The sequence below is a fragment of the Abramis brama genome (assembly GCF_963993115.1).
Source record: "Abramis brama genome assembly, chromosome: 2".
In the NCBI taxonomy this organism is placed as follows: Eukaryota; Metazoa; Chordata; class Actinopteri; order Cypriniformes; family Leuciscidae; genus Abramis; species Abramis brama.
Window position 1 is genome coordinate 32,689,350 of NC_139964.1, and position 21,859 is coordinate 32,711,208.

General features: G+C 36.8%; 1 protein-coding gene across 2 annotated transcripts in view; it reads right to left on the reverse strand.

Annotated features, from left to right (window-relative positions):
• Positions 1-282: 282 nt before the first annotated feature.
• The window catches only part of evi5l (ecotropic viral integration site 5 like), a 49,583-nt gene continuing 28,006 nt past the window's right edge, over positions 283-21,859 (reverse strand). The window contains exons 15-24 of one of the 2 annotated variants that reach the window (XM_084097196.1): positions 21,520-21,660; positions 21,042-21,209; positions 18,599-18,745; positions 17,989-18,084; positions 17,100-17,195; positions 12,442-12,649; positions 3,767-3,927; positions 3,360-3,479; positions 964-1,129; positions 283-776 (exon numbers count right to left, since the gene is read on the reverse strand). In XM_084097196.1, the coding sequence (XP_083953322.1) occupies positions 679-776; positions 964-1,129; positions 3,360-3,479; positions 3,767-3,927; positions 12,442-12,649; positions 17,100-17,195; positions 17,989-18,084; positions 18,599-18,745; positions 21,042-21,209; positions 21,520-21,660 (1,401 nt within the window). In that variant the 3' untranslated portion in view covers positions 283-678. Of the gene's footprint in view, positions 777-963; positions 1,130-3,359; positions 3,480-3,766; positions 3,928-7,066; positions 12,650-17,099; positions 17,196-17,988; positions 18,085-18,598; positions 18,746-21,041; positions 21,210-21,519; positions 21,661-21,859 lie in introns of those variants that run through there. The other variant, XM_084097195.1, reaches the window with a different exon arrangement.

Sequence of the window (21,859 nt, forward strand, 5' to 3'; positions counted from 1 at the left end):
TCTCCTGTTTTAGTCATTTGTTCATTTTGCTGGTTGCATTTCATTTACCCAAAGCACTTTATCTCTCCAGATCCCTCTGTGAAGTTCTCAGAAGACTTTTGAGCTGGATAAAGCCCAACTTGTAAACCATCGTTCTTTTTGTTTGACAGATGTACACTTGTCTCACTAACAAATGTAAAGCAATAAAGCTTTGAAACTATCATTTTCTTGTTATGCTTAAGTTTTACTTGTATGACAACTAAATAGATAGATTTTAGAAGATAAAGCTGTGAAAATACTGAATTGTTGCTGATAGTGCATTTATACACAAGTTCAACATAACATACATTGTGAAACAAATAGCTTAAACACATTATGCAGTGACTCAAATTAACCTGTGGCCGTCAGCTGTATTGCTGTTTGACTAATTTCTATATCACTGGATATGAATCAACATTGCATTTAATTGTGCACTATTTTTCCTCACATTCATTGTATTACTGGTGTGCAGCTAAGATGTCACTTTCACTCAACGCTGGCTTAAGAAATGACTTGGTTTTAACATATAGAAGAAAATATGCACTTGATAATTTATAATACTTTTTGTGTTTTGTAAAGCTAATATATGTACATTCACAAAGGTTGTTGTTCAGTAGCGGGTCCTCCTGAAGGAAACAGTATGTGTGCGTGTGTGTGTGTTCAGCTGAAGGGTCTGTAGTGTTTTCTGCTGTGTGTGATCAGGTTGGAGCTCTGACTGAAGGCTTTACCACACACTTTACAGACATGGGGCTTCTCTCCTGAACAAAACACAAAGTAAACCATAGTTTAAAATGTGGAGCAATCAAAACATGCACTCAATATACTGGGAATAGAAACATTTGTATAGATTAAAATGGGGAAAATGCAAAAGTTGTCTATTGTCAGAACATTAGAAAACCATTGCAATCCGCATTCTATACAATGTTTCAATTCAACTTGTCTCACCGGTGTGTATGAAGGTGTGTTTCTTCATGTCGGATTTCTGGTGGAATCTCTTGCCACAGTACTGGCAGGGATATGGCCGTGTATCCGAGTGGATCAGGAGATGGGTGGACAGAGTAGATGAGCGTTTGAACACCTTCCCACATTCCTTACACTCAAATGTTCGTTCCTGAAATGCAAACTGAACAAATCATTACATGCACTGAGACAATATAACTTAATGATATGACTGCTTAAGCAAACGATATATATATGTTTTTTTTTTTTTTTAATATAAAAAATAACTGCTTAAGCAGTGAATAGAATTTTATATATATGTATATAATGTTTGCTTTTTCATAAAAATCAGTGAATAGAATTATATATATACACACAGTGGAATGTTCTCAAGGATCATGTGATGCCGGACAAAGCTGAATTTTCAGCATCATTACTCCAGTTTTCAGAGGAATAAATGTATAATAAATGTAAATTTTAAAATATATTAAAATAGAAAACCGTTTTTTAAATTGTAATAATATTTTACAATATTACTGCTTTACTGTATTTAATCTTCACATAAATTCAACCTTGGTGAGCATAAGAGACTTCTTAAAAAAAATAACTTTAAAAATCGTAATTATTACAAACTTTCGACTGGTAGTGTATATATGTAATAACTAACTATAATATATAATTTAAGTAACTTAATTCTGAAAAGTATTTGCTTATTGTGTACTCGCATGTACAGAAACAAAAAGGTATAGGCCTACTAAACTACATACTACGTACTACGGAGCCCGGGAAGTCACCTGTAGGAAAAAAAAAAAAAAAAATCCGTGGCGACGGTTTGGCAATCCGTCCGCTCAGTTTATAAACCGTAGGCCTACTCACGAATTCTCAAACTGTTCCCTCGGTTTAACAAATCGTGCCCACGGATTAATAAACCGTACCCACGAGTTTCTAATCCGCGCTCTCAGATTTGTAAACCGTGCCTTCAGTTTTGCAATCTGTACCCACAAATTCATAAACCGTACCCACGCTTTTGCAATCCGTTCCCACGGGTTTGTAAACTGTACTCACGGATTTGTGACTCGCCCTCATTTTAGAAGAACACGTTGTTAACGAATCCTATTGTTTATTGTTTTATTGAATATTAATGGAATACATCAAATTGACATACGTCTGAATGCTTACAGTGATTCTCAATTGTAGCGGGTATGGGTGGAATATACGATTTAATATGAATGACGTGCATCAAAATATTTTGTTCATTTGTGATAATCTTAGCACTTTATTATTATTTTCTAACCTGTATTATGACTGATATTTGACGAATTGCTTTGTTCATTTTTTTGTAAGTTTTGGACAAAAGCGTATTTTAAATATATAGCCTAAAATGTAATAATAATAATAATAATAATTATTATTATTATTTAAGTTATAATTGAACTATAAACGAGTTAACTTAGTAATACAGTAATATGTTTGTCATCAAATAATTTATCAATGTTTTATTATTATAGGCTATAACCTAACCTTTTACAGTTTTGGATAAAATAGGCCTACATTTTTTGCATAATTTTTGCTTAAAAATAAAGCATTCATAAATTATTTTATGATAAACATATTACTGTCTAGTGAACTCATTTATAGTTATTAACTCAAATAATAATAATAATAATTATTATTATTATAATTATTCATATTATTACATTTTAGGCTACATATTTTGTCCAAAACTTACAAAAAAATTAACAAAGCAATTCGTCGAATATCAGTCATAATACAGGTTAGAAAATAATAATAAAGTGCTAAGATTATATCACAAATAAACAAAAGATTTTGATGCACGTCATTCATATTAAATCGTATATTCCACCCATGTTTGTCAATTTGATGTATTCCACTTAATATTCAATAAAACACTATACAATAAGATTCGTTAACAACGTGTTCTTCTAAAATGAGGGCGAGTCACAAATCCGTGAGTACAGTTTACAAACCCGTGGGAACGGATTACGAAAGCGTGGGTACGGTTTATGAATTTGTGGGTACAGATTACAAAAACTGAAGGCACGGTTTACAAATCTGAGAGCACGGATTAGATACTCGTGGGTACGGTTTATTAATCCGTGGGCACGATTTGTTAAACCGAGGGAACAGTTTGAGAATTCGTGAGTACGGTTTATAAACTGAGCGGACGGATTGCCAAACCGTCGCCACGGATTTTTATTTTTTTTTCCCCTACAGGTGACTTCCCGGGCTCCGTACTACGATGTTTAGATGTTTAGAAATAAAGTTCAAGAATCCCCCTCAACTACTAACTAAGGCTGCAGTTACAGTACTCGGCACCAGAGGGAGACATTTAACTTTTGATTGTGAATACACAAAAAATCTTTGCAAACTAATGTTTGTACCTTTACCCTGCATGCCATCCCTGGGTCCTTGCTGTCATGGAATACCAGAGAGCGACCATGATGATGACTACCATGCGATCTGTACACGTGAGACTCCAGGCGAGCAAGAGACGAGTAAACCTAATGGAAAAGTTCAAAACAGACCTGTTAAAAGACGCCTCAGGAAGTGAAAAGCTTTTTCCCCTGTCACTGGAAAGTCTTGAGAGGCCAAAATATAGCAGTACTACTCAAGGAAAATGTTTTGTCATGTATTATTTATGGACTGGAGGAGCTGATCAAGTGACCCCTGATCACACAGTGGATTTGAAACACAAATTGCTTCAGTGTTTCATTTGTGTTACATAAGAACATAACATTGTCTTATGATTACTATTATTATTATTTACTTTTGACGCAAAATGTTCTACCTTGCCACATAAGCTGCAGTGTTTGGGGCCCAGATCCCTCCGAGGACTCGTCAGAGAACGGTCTATGCTGTTGAGCGCTTGCATGTCTGCTATGTCTCTAGAGTTGACAGGTAACCAGGGCACTGGAGAAGGAGGAGGGCCGTACCGGAAACCTGCTGGATCTGCAGAAACCAATGAAGAACCAGTATTAATCACACAAGACGATCTGATTATATCAGCACACATTTATTGCTGTATTGGCTTTGCTACAAAAGCAGAGGTATGTGTTTTTTTTAAGCTTTTGCCAAAAAAAAAAAAAAAAAGGATCCCCTTCACCCCCTCAATAAATCTTGTTGATCAATACCTGTTTTCCAACCATTATCGGGACTCTTGAGTGTGCTATTTTGCTGCATGATTGGAGAATATGGTTGTATCTCTTGGCCTGGTTCCTCTGGCAGTGTAGTGACTTTTACGGGGACAGACCAGCCCACCAGGCCTAGATAGGGCACGTCAGCTATGGGAAGAGAAGAACGAAAGCCTCCCTTCTTGCTCTTCTTCACCAGAAACGAACGAGGCATGATGAACAGAGAGAGCTAGATGTGACAGGGAAGACTGTCGTGCAGGGCTAAAAATGGAGAGAGGAAAATATATAGGGACATGATGCATTTTAATTACATGTTAAATCTCACCATAACATTGATTTAAATGAGGATTGAATATTGATTGAACAAATGTCCTTTTTTTCACACTATAGAGGAAAGCACAGATTCCGTTGAGTGTAAAATAATGTTTCCTATATCGCTTTGCATGATCAGCTCTGATTCAGCATATTTTGCAAGTAACAGCCTTCATGAGGGCAAAAATGCATTTCCCAAATAAAAGGATAAAGCATTTTTATTAATAACTAATGGAACACGAACCCAGGATACTAAACGGAAATCTGTTGTCATCTTGCAAGTCAGACTCTCAACTGCTAACCAGAACTACATGACAGCGTTTTTCTGTTGAAACACTAGACTTCTCATTATTTACAATAATTTTAAGAAATGTTACATTGAGCTTTAGCCAAGGGGAACGCTATTCAAATATGAAAACAGGAATTTCTGTAGCACCTGCTATTTTACATCGACTCATTTTATGATGTTAAAATAATAATTTAATTTTAAATATTGTGGTAATTTTCTAATATTTTTTTTATATTGTTGTATATGGTTATTGAGTTGATATTATTTAAAAAAAAAACTCCTTAATTGCTGTATCTGGTGTACCTAAAATATATATTTAACAGCATAATAAGTAAAATTTAATACATGAATTGAATGTGAGCATGTTACCTCATCGTATTGCCTTAGAGTTTATTAAATGCTCATACTGTAAGTTGAATTTAAACGATGATGATAATTGTTATGATAAATCACTTTGGTCTTATGTTTGTATATCCTTTGACATCATGAGGTTGGTAAAATATAAATACACACACACACACACAAATACTCACTGATTCTTGAGTACTGGGACAAAAGCAGCCTCCAAAACCTAAAACAAATATTTAAAAATTGTATAAAGTTTGAAAAATAAAAAGCAAATCTAACCATTACTTCAATGAATGACTGAATAAAGACTGCAGTGGTTTAAAAGTTATTTTTTATCTATTGAATCACCACAGACAGAAAATCTTTTGCTGACATCTTACTGTTGATTAAACATATCACACATGTATTAAAGCCATGGTAGAAGCCATTTTGTGTTTCTGCTATTGGTACTAATGGAAGAAAAAAAAAAAAAATTATATATATATATATATATATATATATATATATATATATATATATATATATATATATATCTGTGATTACTTTTATAAATTATTAATTTTAAACATCAACAGACCTTTTGTAACCTTGTTTAACAATAATCTTCAGGATGAAGATATTAATATTACATAGCCTATACATTTTAAAAATGTTTACATAAATATCTGCAAAACCCCATAGCCTAATATATTAACCCCTTCCTTCCAGGGAACCGTAGTATATCGTTTCAAATATATATATATATATATATATATATATATATATATATATATTTATTTATTTTTTAAGATTAATTTATAATTTAATTATTTAAAGTATTAATGTGGACATGCGGTTTTAGGGGTATTATCAAAATGTAATGACACGATTTTGTATAGGCTAACATAACATAAAACATGCTAATTTCAAATCAAAAATGTTGCTATTTTCAAAAATATCCGCCAGTTTACTGCCATAAGTGCCATACGAACTTATCTTAAACTTAAACTTATCTTAAATAAATTGTCAGGACTTACCAGTAGATGCGCCCAGAGCCAGCCAATAGTCTTTTCGAGGTGTTTCTATAATAACATGCACATTAAATGCAGTAGGCTATCTTTTATCTAACTGTAGCCTATTTATTTCAAAGAGATTAGGCCGAACTACGGCGTCGTATGTGTCTCTGTCACCAGCAGTAATAAATCACTGAGGACAGGTGCGCGTTCCTTAAAGCGCAGCAAAACTGAAACTTCGCGAGGTAACGCGCGTTCACAGCACCGGCCGACCACAGACGCGTCAGTTTCCGCCGCGCGCTCTGCCTCGAGCTCTACAAACTCGAATGATACTGACTTCTGCAGTGCGAAGGAAAACTACCAGCAAAATAAATCAGGGTGGTCTGGTCTCATCGAAAAGAAAACACGTTCTGTTGCATACATCTGAAAAGCACTTATTTTGTTCAGCGGTGCATGGATGTGACTAATAAAAAATCACTCTTGAGTTGCAAAAATTCTTGCAATAGTCATTCATTGCAAATCTAAACCATAAATAGGCCTAACAGTGCGATATGGTTGTGAAGGTGTGATTATGACACATCATTCAAACTCAAATTTGCTTTTGCCCCTGCTAGGAAGGCAGCAAACAGATTCAGACCCCCATGCAGATGGATGAAGAAGAGAGGAAGAGAGGGAAAAGTGATGAGACTGTAGAAACACTTGACGAACCGTGGACAATGTGGTTGTGCGAGGTGCAACAAGACTTTGCTTTTTTAGCCCATGCCTTGAAACCATATAGATAACTGACATTAGGTCCTCATGCATTTAGGCCAACCAATGTGACATTTCACCATGGGGCGGAGAATAGGAAGAAACTCTTTTGGTTAGTTTGGTTAGACTAGGTTTATTAGTTAAGCCAGATGAGTTTTAAAAATGTTTTCCACATAAATAAATTGATCACTCTAAATAATGAGTAAATAAGGAAATAGTTCATAAACATCATACATTTAAAATAATACCTACGCAATACCAAAATGTGCACTTTGCGAATGTAAATGTTTATTCTTTTTTTTCTTCTTTTTTTTAAATACATTTTATTTATCATCAAATACAGAACACTGGATCATCATTTGATAACATTGCCATTTATATAATCTTTAGTACTGTCATTCTTAATAACACATCAGTAAAATTGTAGGAGAGAGAGGATGTAACAGGGAGAAGATTGGACATTTACAGACTGGTGAAAGGAGGTAAGGCAGCTATTGGAGCACTATAGAGGAGATGATGTCAGACCAGCCTCTGCTTTATGACTTCATGCCCTCGCTGGCCATTTATTTAATATGGCTACACCTGAAAGCATAATGTGATGACGTTTTGACCTCTGCTTTTGGGGTTGCTGTTTTAATGCACACTGTGTTTGAAACATTTGAAAACATCCAATGCATAGTATTCACATTTTCTGTATGCTTGTAACACTGATGATATTACATGTGCAATATACAAAAATAAATCAAATAAATACAAATAAATAAGGCGGGGTACACCACACTTTCTTCTCATCTTAAAAAGAGGAGGACAAAAAGAAACAGGCATCGTTGGAATGATTTAGTATACTACCATTTAAAACATATCCTGATATAGGAGGCATTAAACAATACATGAACAGTGTTCTTTTGACCAGCGGTTTGCATGCATAAAAGGGTGCATTTATGCAGTGTTGTTGTAGTTAGGAAACAAATCGGAGTTTCATTATGAACATTGTTGACATGACAACCTTAAAAACATGCAAAAAACAAAAATGGTGAGAGATAAAACTCACGAAAGATGCTGCAAATAACAGTATTCAACTGGAATAGTGTTTCTGTGATATGCGAAGGACCTTATGCAGGGAAAACTGACTCATAATACCACATCACCATCACCATCACATTTTTCATTCATCCTTTTTTCTGCTGATCACAAAATAATTTAGCCAATGAGCTCAGTGCGAGACAGAAATGTGTTCGACCATACTGTAAAAATGACTTTAAAACAAAATCGACTCAATTAACAACAATGGTTACCAAACTCATTCTCTCAAGTTCATTTCAAAACAGACATTTCTGATTTCCTATTAGCAAATATTCTTCAGAAGCTAAAACGCACACCACAAAACCGTTGTGTGTTGTAATCAAGTTGTGAGGACAGTTTCCTTCGACTGTTTGAAATCCAACAGTCCCAAACCAGAACAAATGTTGGTAAAATGACTGCGTGAATAAGTTCTTCATCTACTGGGACCCTCTGAGGTTTCGCTTTGAAGACCAGCGAATGAAAGGTGCACGGCAACTTCCTTTACTTGCTGCTTTTCTTGTAAAGAACACCGGTTTATAAACGTTACACAGTTCTGAAACCAGTTTTGTGGATGATTTTAGATGTTACAAAGGTCATTGCGGAACAGGAAGGATGTGCTAAATCAGAGTAAAAACCTAGTAGTTGATGCTGGAGGTGTCAAGTTTAGTTTTAATTTGTACTGCAAAATGAAATAAAATACAAGTCTGAATGCATAATTTGCACTGTTTCTTTCAGCTATAACATGTCCATGAGATATTTTGAAAAGTAAAAGGGTTATAACAGGTTTGATGAAAGGAAAAATAGCCACTCCACACAATCAATTCCATTCATAAACAATTCTGGAGAAAATAAAAGACAAGTGTCTCAGATTAAAACAGCAACCCCAGATTATCTTGAGAGCTGACCACTCAAAAGTAGATATGCTTTATGAACACACTTCCCAAACGGCTTCCCATTCAGATTCAGCACATACTGTAAATGCCTTTTTTGATGTCTTGTAATGCATCAATGTCAGAGACATTGAGAGCAGCTTCTCACTGTTTTTTGTCAATAAAGGGTGCAAATGTCGCGTCTGAGCAGAGGGACGGAAGTGTTTTGCTCTCAGAAAGTCACGTAAACACCTAAAACGTCTGATTAATGCAACGATCGATGAGCTTTAGCAGAATGAGGCAGTAGTGGGGACAGGCAATGACACTGATGCACCAAGTGTGGTCAGACAAGCACGACATCGTAGACAGTGCCGAGACAGATGGAAGTCTTAGACAGGTTAAGAAATAGTGGGTAAGTGACCAAACTTGCTTAAAAGGAAGAAAATTGTTATCAATATACGCATATATACAAAATCTCACATTATTTCGTATCAACTGTCATTTAGTTTAGTAGTTACGTTTGTTTGTAAACCTTCTGTAGTTCAATCAAATGCAAGCAAGCAGTAGCTCTACAAGTCAAAAAGACTTGCTTCAATAACACAACCATGAGCAAGTCATCACAAACACTTCAGGAAGTTGCTTTAGAATCAGCGCAAACTCAAAATCTCACGTTAACCGTTAAAAGTCAGGATCAGTAACTGACTGTAACTGGTGGTTAAACGCAGATTTGTGAAATGCAAATCAAGTTCGAATACAAGTCTAGGCAACTCATTGCCGATGAGCATCAAGTCAATAATAAGTTCACAGTATATCTTGGACATAAAGATCTACTCTACTTGTGAACATATTTAAAAATAATAATAATAAAATAACTAGAAATATCATAGCAGCAGTTGTTTTGCATTTCTTTACCTTTTTTTAAACTAATCTCTTTACTGGAGACCCTGTAGTTTCAGCCTCAAGCTGTTTTTCAGGATTGGCACAGAAGAATAGTATGAATTAAATATTAAATATTTTGGCCTCTGTATGCATGAAGTACATGTACATTATTAAAAAAACAAGAAATAAACATAAATAACATAAAAAATAAACATTTGGCAATGTTGACACACAATAGTTTTCTTTTGGAATGGTTTTTTTTTTTCCATCCAAAATTTTGATCACCTTTCTTTGTTTTTGTATAAAACACAAATACATGGATGAGCTACGGTAATATTCATCTATGTATGTAACTATTAACATCCCTATTATATTATATAATACGACTTTGTTCATTCTTATTCTCCTTCAGCCTTTACCTCTCATTAAAGTGATTGTAGTGTCTGTTGCGTTTGAGAAAAACATAAGAGGTGAACATCCTCTTCAGAAGAACAATACAGAAAAATGAAGAACGTCCAGCACCATTTCTGCTGCAAGCCTCTAAAGAAACAGTAGACAAAGAGAGAGATGGTCCCTACATTAGGCACCAACTGGGCGTGACAGTCCTAGGATTTCCAAAGCCAAAGATTTGATAGGATGTTGCCAATCCAAACTCCTCCTTAATTTTTCTCTCCTCTGCCACCTCATTTCAAGCCAGATGGCTGTTGTATTGGTGAATTTGGTATGCTCAAAGGGAGCGTCTGGTTAAATTAGGGTACTTTCACACTAGCACTTTTTGTGCGCACCCGGGTTCGATTGACGTAAGAGTTTGGATGATGTGAACGTTGTTTTCTGAACTCGGGAGCGCATCCACGAAACGTACCCAAGTCCGCCTAAAACAGGGAGGTCTGGGGTACGGTTCGCTGCTGACATTTGATTCTATAAATCCGTAGTTGCGTCCCAAATGATGCACTATACACAATGCTAGGGTTGGGAATCAAAAATCCTTACTTAAGGTACTTACTTAATCCTAACTTAATACTTAAGTAATAAAATTGAGTGATTTTAAACCATTCAAGCGCAAGAAGATTCGTGCACTTTTTTATGTGCTGCGCACACATCCAAAAAGTGTGCACAGAAAGCCGCCTCTCATACTGAATAGTAAAAATATGTCAAAATATTTGCATGTTTTGCATTTGTTAATGTTTTGCATTAAGACAAAAGAAATGTGAATGATATCCAAGTTTGGAATCGAAATTAGGAATCGATAAGAATCAGAATTAATAAACAGAATCGGAATCGTTAAAATTCAAAAGATACCCAACCCTACACTATGCACGTACACACTATGTACTTATGCACTATGAACTCAACAGTGTATGAATTTTATAAGGTTACTTTGTCATTCAACATCGGTCTGAAAGCCCCTCCCCCTCCACTACTTAATTAAAGCTGTCAAAGATGAGTGGATGAAGTGTCCAACATTCCACACTTCATTTTTTGAGTTAATTAAGTGCATCATCCGAGTATTTAAAGTGTACTTTTTCTTTTAGGAATTTTCAGTGTGAACACACTACTCACACTTTTAATACTACAAAACGGCAAAGAATAGTGCACTATTCTTGTGAAAAGTGAATTGTGTTTGTGTGTGTTCTCACTCAATTTCCTGACAAGTGTGACTGACGCACTGCAAACAGAGAGAATGCTTATCTCAATTCTGCTTGCCTTCAGCAGAAATGGACTCCCGCGCTCTTTAGAACATTTGCAGTACATACGCGGCAGATAGACGCAAGTGCCATTATGTGCTGATGCTTGGAAAACAAAACCAAAGGTTCAAAAACCATAATATAAAATTAAGTTGAGCAACGCTATGTGTTTTACCGCCTTCTCCTGCGTCGTGACGAGGGGGGAGCGATCGAACTCGGGTTCGTACCAGGCAATCGTGACAGCACCCTTAGAGGTAGTTTCAAAGCCACACTGTTTGTCTTTGATAGGAGAAAACGGTGAAAATGACCGAACTTTCTAGCACTCTGAGAGAATTCAGTCCTATGAATACAATACGTTTAAGAATTACATGTAGCGCAACAGACACACTAACAAAAAGACAGTAAAAGAGAGAGTAAGGCAAAGAGAAAGAATAAGAGAGAGAGAGACAGAGGCTGTGTCCGAAACCGAAGGAAGCTGCCATGTGGTTGTATGAATGTACCGCCTTAGGAAACTAGTTTCAGGCCAGCTTCCAAGACACCAAACGTCACGTCTAATGATCTAGAACAAATTCAAGTGAAGTTTAGACATAAACCAAAGAAATACTTTTGTGAATACAATGCAATTTCTGTATAAAATGTAATCTCAAGTTTTCAAAAACATGAAAAAGAATCTTGTGTTTCTTATCTCTTTATCAGATGTCATTTCAGCACGAACCGCCAAACTGAATGCACAGGTTTGTGGTAACATTATAAGTCGAACAGATGGAAGGCAAACGTTGGATCGGGATATGCCTTGGTGCCATCATACGTTCGTATACTGCCAGTAAAGGCGGCGTTTTTTCAGATTTCGGACACAGCTAGAGTGAGGGAAACATATACTATGAGAGTGTTGCGCTATGCATCAGTTTCCTGCCCTACCTCTGACAGCTTTTGGGTGAATGTACATAATCTCTCTCTCACGCTATATGTGTGTGCATTTTGTGCAGTCTTATTATGTCTTTTTCTAAAGTTTTCAGTTCTCCTTGTCCCACAATTTCAAGGAATCTCAGTTCTCGAGTCCTTCGGCACACACCATGCCCGGGTAAAGCTGCTGCTGGTTAGGCAGAGGGTCTTGGCAGGGGTTTTGAATGGGGTTCCTTTCCTCTCCATCGCTGTCCGTGCTGCCTTGACTGTCCAGACGAGGTGACGAGTGATGCGGATACAGGGCGGTCACAGGCAGGTGGCTCTGAAGAAGGTCCTCGTCTGAACTGAGGTAATCGCCTTCTGCAGACGCTGGGCTTTCCAAACATAGGTCCTGATAAGCACCACCACTGGTATTCTGGAACTTGGAGCACTGTCCACGCAGCTGCCTGATCTAAAATGTTCAAGAGAAGGGTAAGTTGACAAGTTCTGTATTCCAACAAATGCACAGCCCTGCAGAAAAGACCTGTTTTCAAGGTAGTTTATGCTGTATTGGTGCCCGTCTAGCCAGGGTTATTATAGTTGAGTAAAACGAAAAAACTAAAATCATATGAAAATTCTGTCATTAATTACTCACCCTGTTGTTCCAAACCCGTAAGAACTTTGTTTATCTTTGGAACACAAATGAAGATATTTTTGATGAAATCCGAGAGGTTTCTGAACCACCCATATGCAGCAACATCATTGCAACTTTCAAGGCCCAGAAAGGTAGTAAAGACATCTTTAAAATAGTCCGTGTGACTACAGTGGTTCAAATGTAAAGTTATAAAGCGTTGAGAATACTTTTTGTGCGCAAAACCCCCCAAAATAATGACTTAATAATAAAAATAATCAACAATCTCTTCTCTTCTACGTCATTCTCCTACGCTGTTGATGTAGTGTAAAGCTTCCGGGTTCTACGTTAGAACGGCGCATTACTATTGGCCGACGCTGTGAGCACCATGACACATGCGTGTGATGCTGACGCAGAAGCTGGCCAATAGTGAGGCGGCGTTTTGACGTAGAACCAGGAAGCACTGCACTGTTACACTACATCAACAGCGTATGAGAATGACGTAGAAAAGAAGAGATTGTTGAATAAAGTCATTATTTTTCTTTGTTTTTTGCGCACAAAAAGTATTCTCGTCACTTCATAAGGCCGTGTGTCCACCAAAGCGTTTTTCCACGTTTTTTTAAACGCCATGAGCGTAACGAGGCGCTGAACGTCTTTTTCACGCTGAAGCGCTGAGCGTTCGGCGTTTTTTACAGGTCGCCGAGAGTTGAAGAATGTTCAACTTTGGGTAAAACGCTGCGCTCATCACAGTCACTTTTTACCCAACCGACCAATCACAGTGGAGGAGGGGCGGGACTAAAACCACACCGACCAACTGTCACAACATTCTTTCTGTACAACGACATCAACCAGCAGAGCTAACCAAACAAAATGAATGAAAAATACATTTTTAGTATGAAACAAATTATCTGCGAACTCAGTTACAAGTAAACTGTGCTGCGGATATTCTGTATCATAGCAACGAAGCGTCTCAACTGAAAAAACACTGCGCTGCCAAAACGCTCTCAAGCGCCCACAGCCAGGCGTTTTCAGCAGAGCGTCTAGCCTTTTCAGCTGGCTAAAAACGCTTTGGTGGACACACGGCCTAAGAATAAGGTTGAACCACTGTAGTCACATGGACTATTTTAACAATGCCTTTATAACCTTTTTGGGCCTTAAAAGTTGAAATGACGTTGCTGCACATGGGTGGTTCAGAAACCTCTCGGATTTCATTAAAAATATCTTCATATTTGTTCTGAAGATGAACGAAGGTCTTACGGATTTGGAATGACATGAGGGTGAGTAATTAATGACAGAATTGAACCCTTTAACTGAAATTAAATAAAATATAAAAAAACGTATTTTATTTCACATTTCTCATTTTCATCTAGTTTAACTTGATGTGCTAAAATATCTAAAACTAAAACAAACATTCATAAAACTATAGACTAATTAAAAGGCCTGGTAAGCATCCAAAAAACAACATACACTATGAAAATGATGCGATTTATTCATAACCATAAAAAATAACAACATTAGCTAAAATAGACAATAAATCTTTGACTCACTTTTGACCTGTTAAAAAAGGGTTAAATCTGAAACATCATAATAGATTTATTTTCTGAGAATCAAACAGAAATTTCTTTAATTATCTGTAAAATAAAAACATTGACATTAAAAGGCACACCACACCACATTTACCGCAATTTTTTTTTCAACAAGTTGGTATGTTTCCATAGCAACAAGTAGTGGTCTTCAATGTGTGCTGATAGAGAATTTAAGTTGTGCTTATCAGGTGTTAGAGCAAAGTATACACAAGCTACGTGATTAAGATCAGTTTGTCACTGAGACTTCTCTGTAAAACACCCTGTGGTTTGGTTTTAATTGATGGTCCCGATTTATTCGAAGATGTTGTTACTGTGTAATTACACAAATAAGTACTGAGTAATATTAATTAACTACATGTACTTACTATAGGGTTAAAGTTAGGGTGAGTTACTTGTAATTATGCATAATTTACTGTTATTACTATAGCAAGTACATGTAACCTGTAACTTGCCTTAAAATAAAGTGTTACCAAATTGATTGAGGCTTTTTACTGAAATGTTACATAATTCATAAATGATATAATACATTTTTTGCACGAAAAGCACTACAAGATGTATGTGTTTAATTTTAATTGGAATTTAGTGGTTTTATCTATTTACCTTATTTTTTTAACCTATTAGTATATCTAAATGTACTTTTTTAATCTATTTATTTACTTTAATTTGGCTCCATATCGATCTTCAAGACTTTTTGCATGTTTGTTTTGATATGTAACGTTTGTTGTACCATTTGTATGCTTAAATCTACATGTGCCCTTGGTGAATATGCGACTCTGGATGTGTGTGAATCACGTAGTGAGTGGATTTTCTTGCGTGACAGAAATGGACCACAATTTTTCGCTCTCATTTCAGATCTTCCCTTCTGAGTCAGTGAGCCTAAGTGAGTGTGATTGCGTGTGTATGTGTGTGTCTGTCCTAACATTCGTGAGAGACTTAAACAGGTATTCTGCTAAAATCTCAGATCTGAAACGTCATGGGTTTCCCAATAAGTTCTTTAGCAATTTGTGAGTGTGGGAGTGGGAGGGGCTGTGGTTAACCAATGGAAAAGCTTCCTGAGACAATCATCTACACAAGCCCCACCTCTCACTTCCTCTGTCTGGTTGATCTCGTTTCAGCCAAAACCACAGAGCAAAAGTCAGTGCACAGCACTTCCGAATTAGGACATCACCGAGATTTTTTTTTAATCTCGAAAGGCAAAAAAAAAAAAAAAAAAAAAATGTATATGTATATGTATATATATATATGTATATGTATATATATATATATATATATATATATATATATATATATATATATATATATATATATATATATATATATATATATATACACATACAGCCTTGACACCAGACAAATTTAATAGAAATAGATGGTTGTGAACTGCAGGCTAGTGACTGGTTTATGTAATAAAACAATGCATTGATATATATTGCTACCTAAAGCCACCTTTTGCGATGTCTATTCAATGGATTTGTCGGCCACCATAAATGAAATGAATGAATGTTTTTGAGTGAATGTCTTTTGAATGAATGTCTAAATAGTGATGTGCGATTAATTGCAAATAATTTGAATTCTTTGGCATTTCATGTAAAATTTGAATCGGCACTAATAAATACACAATATATAATAGAAACGTTTTTTATGGTAAAGGTAAAGGATAAATTAGCTAGTTAGTACAGATTCATTTGACAGTATCGAAACCCCCAATTATAATATTTACCAGTTATTTTATACTGTTAAAGTACAAAAAAAAATTGCTCTGAAATTCGCAATCATCTTGTGTTATATAAGACTGTGGGGTTTCTTCAAGTTGATTTGTTTTGATCAAAAATGATTCTAAATCTTTGGCACTACAGAACATATGGTGACCTGATTTCATGGCTGAATATGAGCACATGTAAAACGCTGATGTAAAACCGTCCTTTGAAAGCGCCCACAATGCATCTCAACTCAGTGATTACAGTAACCATGAAACTGGAGCATAATCACTTCAAATTTGTATGTAAACACTGACACAAGCAAAGCTATCGAGCGAGAGGAAACGTGAGTGGCGATGACGAAATCAAAAAACGAAAAGATGGATAAAAACGAGAGATGAAAGACTCTGATACGTGAACAGAGAGGTGAAAGGGAGGGAAATACATTCAAGAGAAACAGAATGTCAACACACTCTCACACCCCCCTGTCACGAAAGGTTTTTCTACAAATGAGCAAGATCATCACATGAAGTGCGTGAGACCGGGTTGTGACAGGGTGCGTGGGTAAAGCACCACAGTATCAAACCATCAAAGCCGCCTGTGTGTGTGAGGGCATATGGGGGAATGGGGAAAAAGATTTTCGAGTGGTTTTTATTGTGGTTAGGGAGGCTCCCAAATGCCAAGAAAAGCACTACAATACCACTCTAAAATGAGGTAGAAATGTAACCACTCATAGAGTGTACTAAGAAAAATGGTGGCAAAGTGCAGACTATAAAACATATAAAAGAGCCATACTAATAGGAATAAATGAAAATTTGAGAAACCAGGTTTGTGTAGTAGGGATCATGGGACAGTAAGTGCTTTTTTAGCTACAATAATGTGGGTTGTAAATGTTACGGACATTTTTTCTGATCACAGATTACGATGCAAGTGCAAAGACCGTTACAGATAGCAGCTGAACTTGCATACTAGTGCATGTATGGGTGTGTTTGTTCGTGAAAATCTCACCTCGTTCTTAAGTTCAGCGATCTGCTGCCTCAGTTGAGTTATATACTGTTTGGAGTCTGAGTGATTCAGCTGGCCTTGGATCAGTCCTTCCTCTTTCTGTAGGCAATACATACACACACATTTACACTTGATTATACTCTGTATATACCAATATATACACACAGAAAACAGACCATATGTAACACACACACACACACACACACACACACACACACACACACACACACACACACACACACACTAGAGATGCGCAGATGGGCTATTATTTCATCCGCAACCGCATCACAAAACTCATCATCTGTCCGCCATCCATCCGCACCAACGTTTTTGACCAATTTTCAAAACCGCACCCGCCCGCCATCCGCTGATTGTATGTATACATATATTTTTCATTTGATTAGTTCAACCGCCCACCACCCGCCCGAATTTAATTAAAATATTATTTTTCGTCACGTCATCCGCCCGATCCGCAGTTTATCCGCGGAGTCCGCGGCTGTAACCACCAACCGCGCATCTCTAACACACACACACACACACACACACACACACACACACACACACACACACACACACACACACACACACACACACACACACACACACACTTACACACTTACACACTTACACACTTAGTGGTCAACCGATAGTTATCAATATTGAGAGAGCTTTATCTATAGAGCAATAGCCAATGTAATCCTGATATTTGCATTAAACTATTTAATGAGATGTACACAACATTGTTAACTTATTGCTAATATTTCCTCAAAATTCAACAAAAAATTGTGCATTATGCCAAGTGGCATAGCTGTTTTACAGAAGAGAAATACAACTTCTGTTAAATAGTCAAGTAGACACAGTTATTGCACATATGTAGGCCTGCATTTCTCACCTGTATTTCTAGGTCGGCTATCTTTTGCCGGAGTTCAGCCATAGCGGCCATGCTGTCAGCTTCTCTTAGACGCACTGCCATCACCTCTTCTTTGCTCTAAACGGTAAGAAAGCTAAATTATTTCTACATTATACACATAAAATTCTACATTCTAATTAATGCATTAATCTATAAATGTAATTTTGGTTGTAGTCTAGCTATGTCTATTTGCTAGGGATGCACTGATATTAAAATTCTGGCTAATACTGATAAGGGGATAATTGTTTTATGTTATGGCTGATGACGGATAAATGGCATATATTAAAATTATATACTATTATCTAAACAAATAAATAATAAAACATTAAAAACTAAGATTAATCATTGTAAATGCTACAAGTGAATATAGTCATTGCAGCAAGATAAACTACAGCATGATACTTATTTATTTTGACACTTAAGAGTGTTTTTAAAGATTTACTTTAAGTGAGCGTTAGATGATGAAGGTAATCTAAAAAATGTCTCATGCTAGGAAATAACCAATGTGGCACAGATTTATTGTGCATCCCATTTACTGTTTATCTCACTGAATCTGTCAATTCTGAATTGTATGACTGTGAATGCGCTGTACCTTGCAGTCAAACTCGGCCTGCTTTCTCTTCATTTCGTTGAGCTGGCTTTGTAGTGTTTTGTTGTGAGAAAGAGCATTCTGCAGTCTCTCCTGCAGACTGGCGCTCTCTTGCTCATGTCTGCCAACTAGTTTACAGTTGATCTGGTTCTATGGAGACCAGGAGAAAAGGCAAGGTGTTGTTTTTTTCTATGGGTATATTGGATGTTTTCATATTTGTTTATTTTGTGTAATGGCCATTATGTGTGTGTATGTGTTAATTGGTGCTGACCACCAATGTATAAATTCACTAACTGTGTATGTAAGTAGTAGTTGTGTATAAAGATAGAGCAGGTCCTGTAGTCCATAGACCTATGTGGGTTTCTTTAAGAGGCAAATGCAGTAACCCAACTAACCCAAATGCAGTAATCCAACAGTATATATATATATGTTACCGGCAAAGTGTGAAATCCCGGTATTGTATAGAATGCCTAGGCAATGTATAGAATTCCTGATGTTTTTTGCAAAAAATACATTACCTATTTCTATACATTACTTAGGCATTCTATAGAATGCCGGATTACACACTTTGCCGGTAACATATGTATATATATATATATATATATATATATATATATATATATATATATATATATATATACAGTGAGGAAAATAAGTATTTGAACACCCTGCTATTTTGCAAGTTCTCCCACTTAGAAATCATGGAGGGGTCTCAAATTGTCATCGTAGGTGCATGTCCACTGTGAGAGACATAATCTAAAAAAAAAAATCCAGAAATCACAATGTATGATTTTTTAACTATTTATTTGTATGATACAGCTGCAAATAAGTATTTGAACACCTGAGAAAATCAATGTTAATATTTGGTACAGTAGCCTTTGTTTGCAATTACAGAGGTCAAACGTTTCCTGTAGTTTTTCACCAGGTTTGCACACACTGCAGGAGGGATTTTGGCCCACTCCTCCACACAGATCTTCTCTAGATCAGTCAGGTTTCTGGGCTGTCGCTGAGAAACACAGAGTTTGAGCTCCCTCCAAAGATTCTCTATTGGGTTTAGGTCTGGAGACTGGCTAGGCCACGCCAGAACCTTGATATGCTTCTGACAGAGCCACTCCTTGGTTATCCTGGCTGTGTGCTTCGGGTCATTGTCATGTTGGAAGACCCAGCCTCAACCCATCTTCAATGCTCTAACTGAGGGAAGGAGGTTGTTCCCCAAAATCTTGCAATACATGGCCCCGGTCATCCTCTCCTTAATACAGTGCAGTCGCCCTGTCCCATGTGCAGAAAAACACCCCCAAAGCATGATGCTACCACCCCCATGCTTCACAGTAGGGATGGTGTTCTTGGGATGGTACTCATCATTCTTCTTCCTCCAAACACGTTTAGTGGAATTATGACCAAAAAGTTCTATTTTGGTCTCATCTGACCACATGACTTTCTCCCATGACTCCTCTGGATCATCCAAATGGTCATTGGCAAACTTAAGACGGGCCTTGACATGTGCTGGTTTAAGCAGGGGAACCTTCCGTGCCATCCATGATTTCAAACCATGACATCTTAGTGTATTACCAACAGTAACCTTGGAAACGGTGGTCCCAGCTCTTTTCAGGTCATTGACCAGCTCCTCCCGTGTAGTTCTGGGCTGATTTCTCACCTTTCTTAGGATCATTGAGACCCCACGAGGTGAGATCTTGCATGGAGCCCCAGTCCGAGGGAGATTGACAGTCATGTTTAGCTTCTTCCATTTTCTAATGATTGCTCCAACAGTGGACCTTTTTTCACCAAGCTGCTTGGCAATTTCCCCGTAGCCCTTTCCAGCCTTGTGGAGGTGTACAATTTTGTCTCTAGTGTCTTTGGACAGCTCTTTGGTCTTGGCCATGTTAGTAGTTGGATTCTTACTGATTGTATGGGGTGGACAGGTGTCTTTATGCAGCTAACGACCTCAAACAGGTGCATCTAATTTAGGATAATAAATGGAGTGGAGGTGGACATTTTAAAGGCAGACTAACAGGTCTTTGAGGGTCAGAATTCTAGCTGATAGACAGGTGTTCAAATACTTATTTGCAGCTGTATCATACAAATAAATAGTTAAAAAATCATATATTGTGATTTCTGGATTTTTTTTTTTAGATCATGTCTCTCACAGTGGACATGCACCTACGATGACAATTTCAGACCCCTCCATGATTTCCAAGTGGGAGAACTTGCAAAATAGCAGGGTGTTCAAATACTTATTTTCCTCACTGTACATATATATATATGTGTGTGTGTGTGTGTGTGTGTGTGTGTGTGTGTGTGTGTGTGTATGTATGTATATATATATATATATATATATATATATATATATATATATATATATATATTTATAATTCATATATTAACAAAAAAATATAAAAATACATTATACTAAAATAACACTGATACAGACAGACATTGCAGTTCTAACCTGGCTCTCCAGCTGCAGGTTTTTAAGTTTGACCTCTTTGAGTTCAGCCTGACCCTGAGCCTCTCGCAGTCTCAAACTCATCAGTTTATCCTGCAGCTCATTCAACGCATTCTTCTTAGGAGACTCTTTCCAATGGCCTCCTCCTCCTCCTCCACGAGACGTATGATTCTGTCATAAAAAAATGAAATAAAACAAAAAGGTTTGCAAAGAATTAGATTTGAAGACCCGTAGAAGAACCAATAAAGTAATGGAATGGGGGAGAATGGGGAAGAATTGTATTAGTCCATTCTTGATTAACAGAAATTCATACTTTTTTATGAATGTCAAATCAATCAACAAATGAAAATGACAATGACAATGCAGTGCAAAACAAAAACAAATCTGAATTCTGTAGAGTTCAGAGGATTTGGACAGAGTTTAATTGTGTAAAGGTCAGTAAAGTTGTGTAGAGTTCAGTAGGGTTGTGTAGATTCTGCACCTGCCAGCAGTGGTTGAGATCAGTAACGGCCTCTTGCATCTCTCTGAAGGAACGTAGGGTCTCCTGCTCTCTCAGTTTCACCAGCTTCAGCTCCTCCTGCAGCTGAGCTACATTAATCTCATCAGGCAGAGAGCTGTTCCTCTACAATATGCAGACAATATACCATTAAGTATTATACATCAGCACCATTTAGTACTAAAAAGCAGTATATGTTTTCATGCAATTCAAAATAATTTCACTTATCATTTGTGTGCGCACAAGTCATATCAGCCGTATCATCGCCACTGATGATCTAATCATCACCACTGGTGCAGAAGCATCTTTCCAATTCATACTTGAA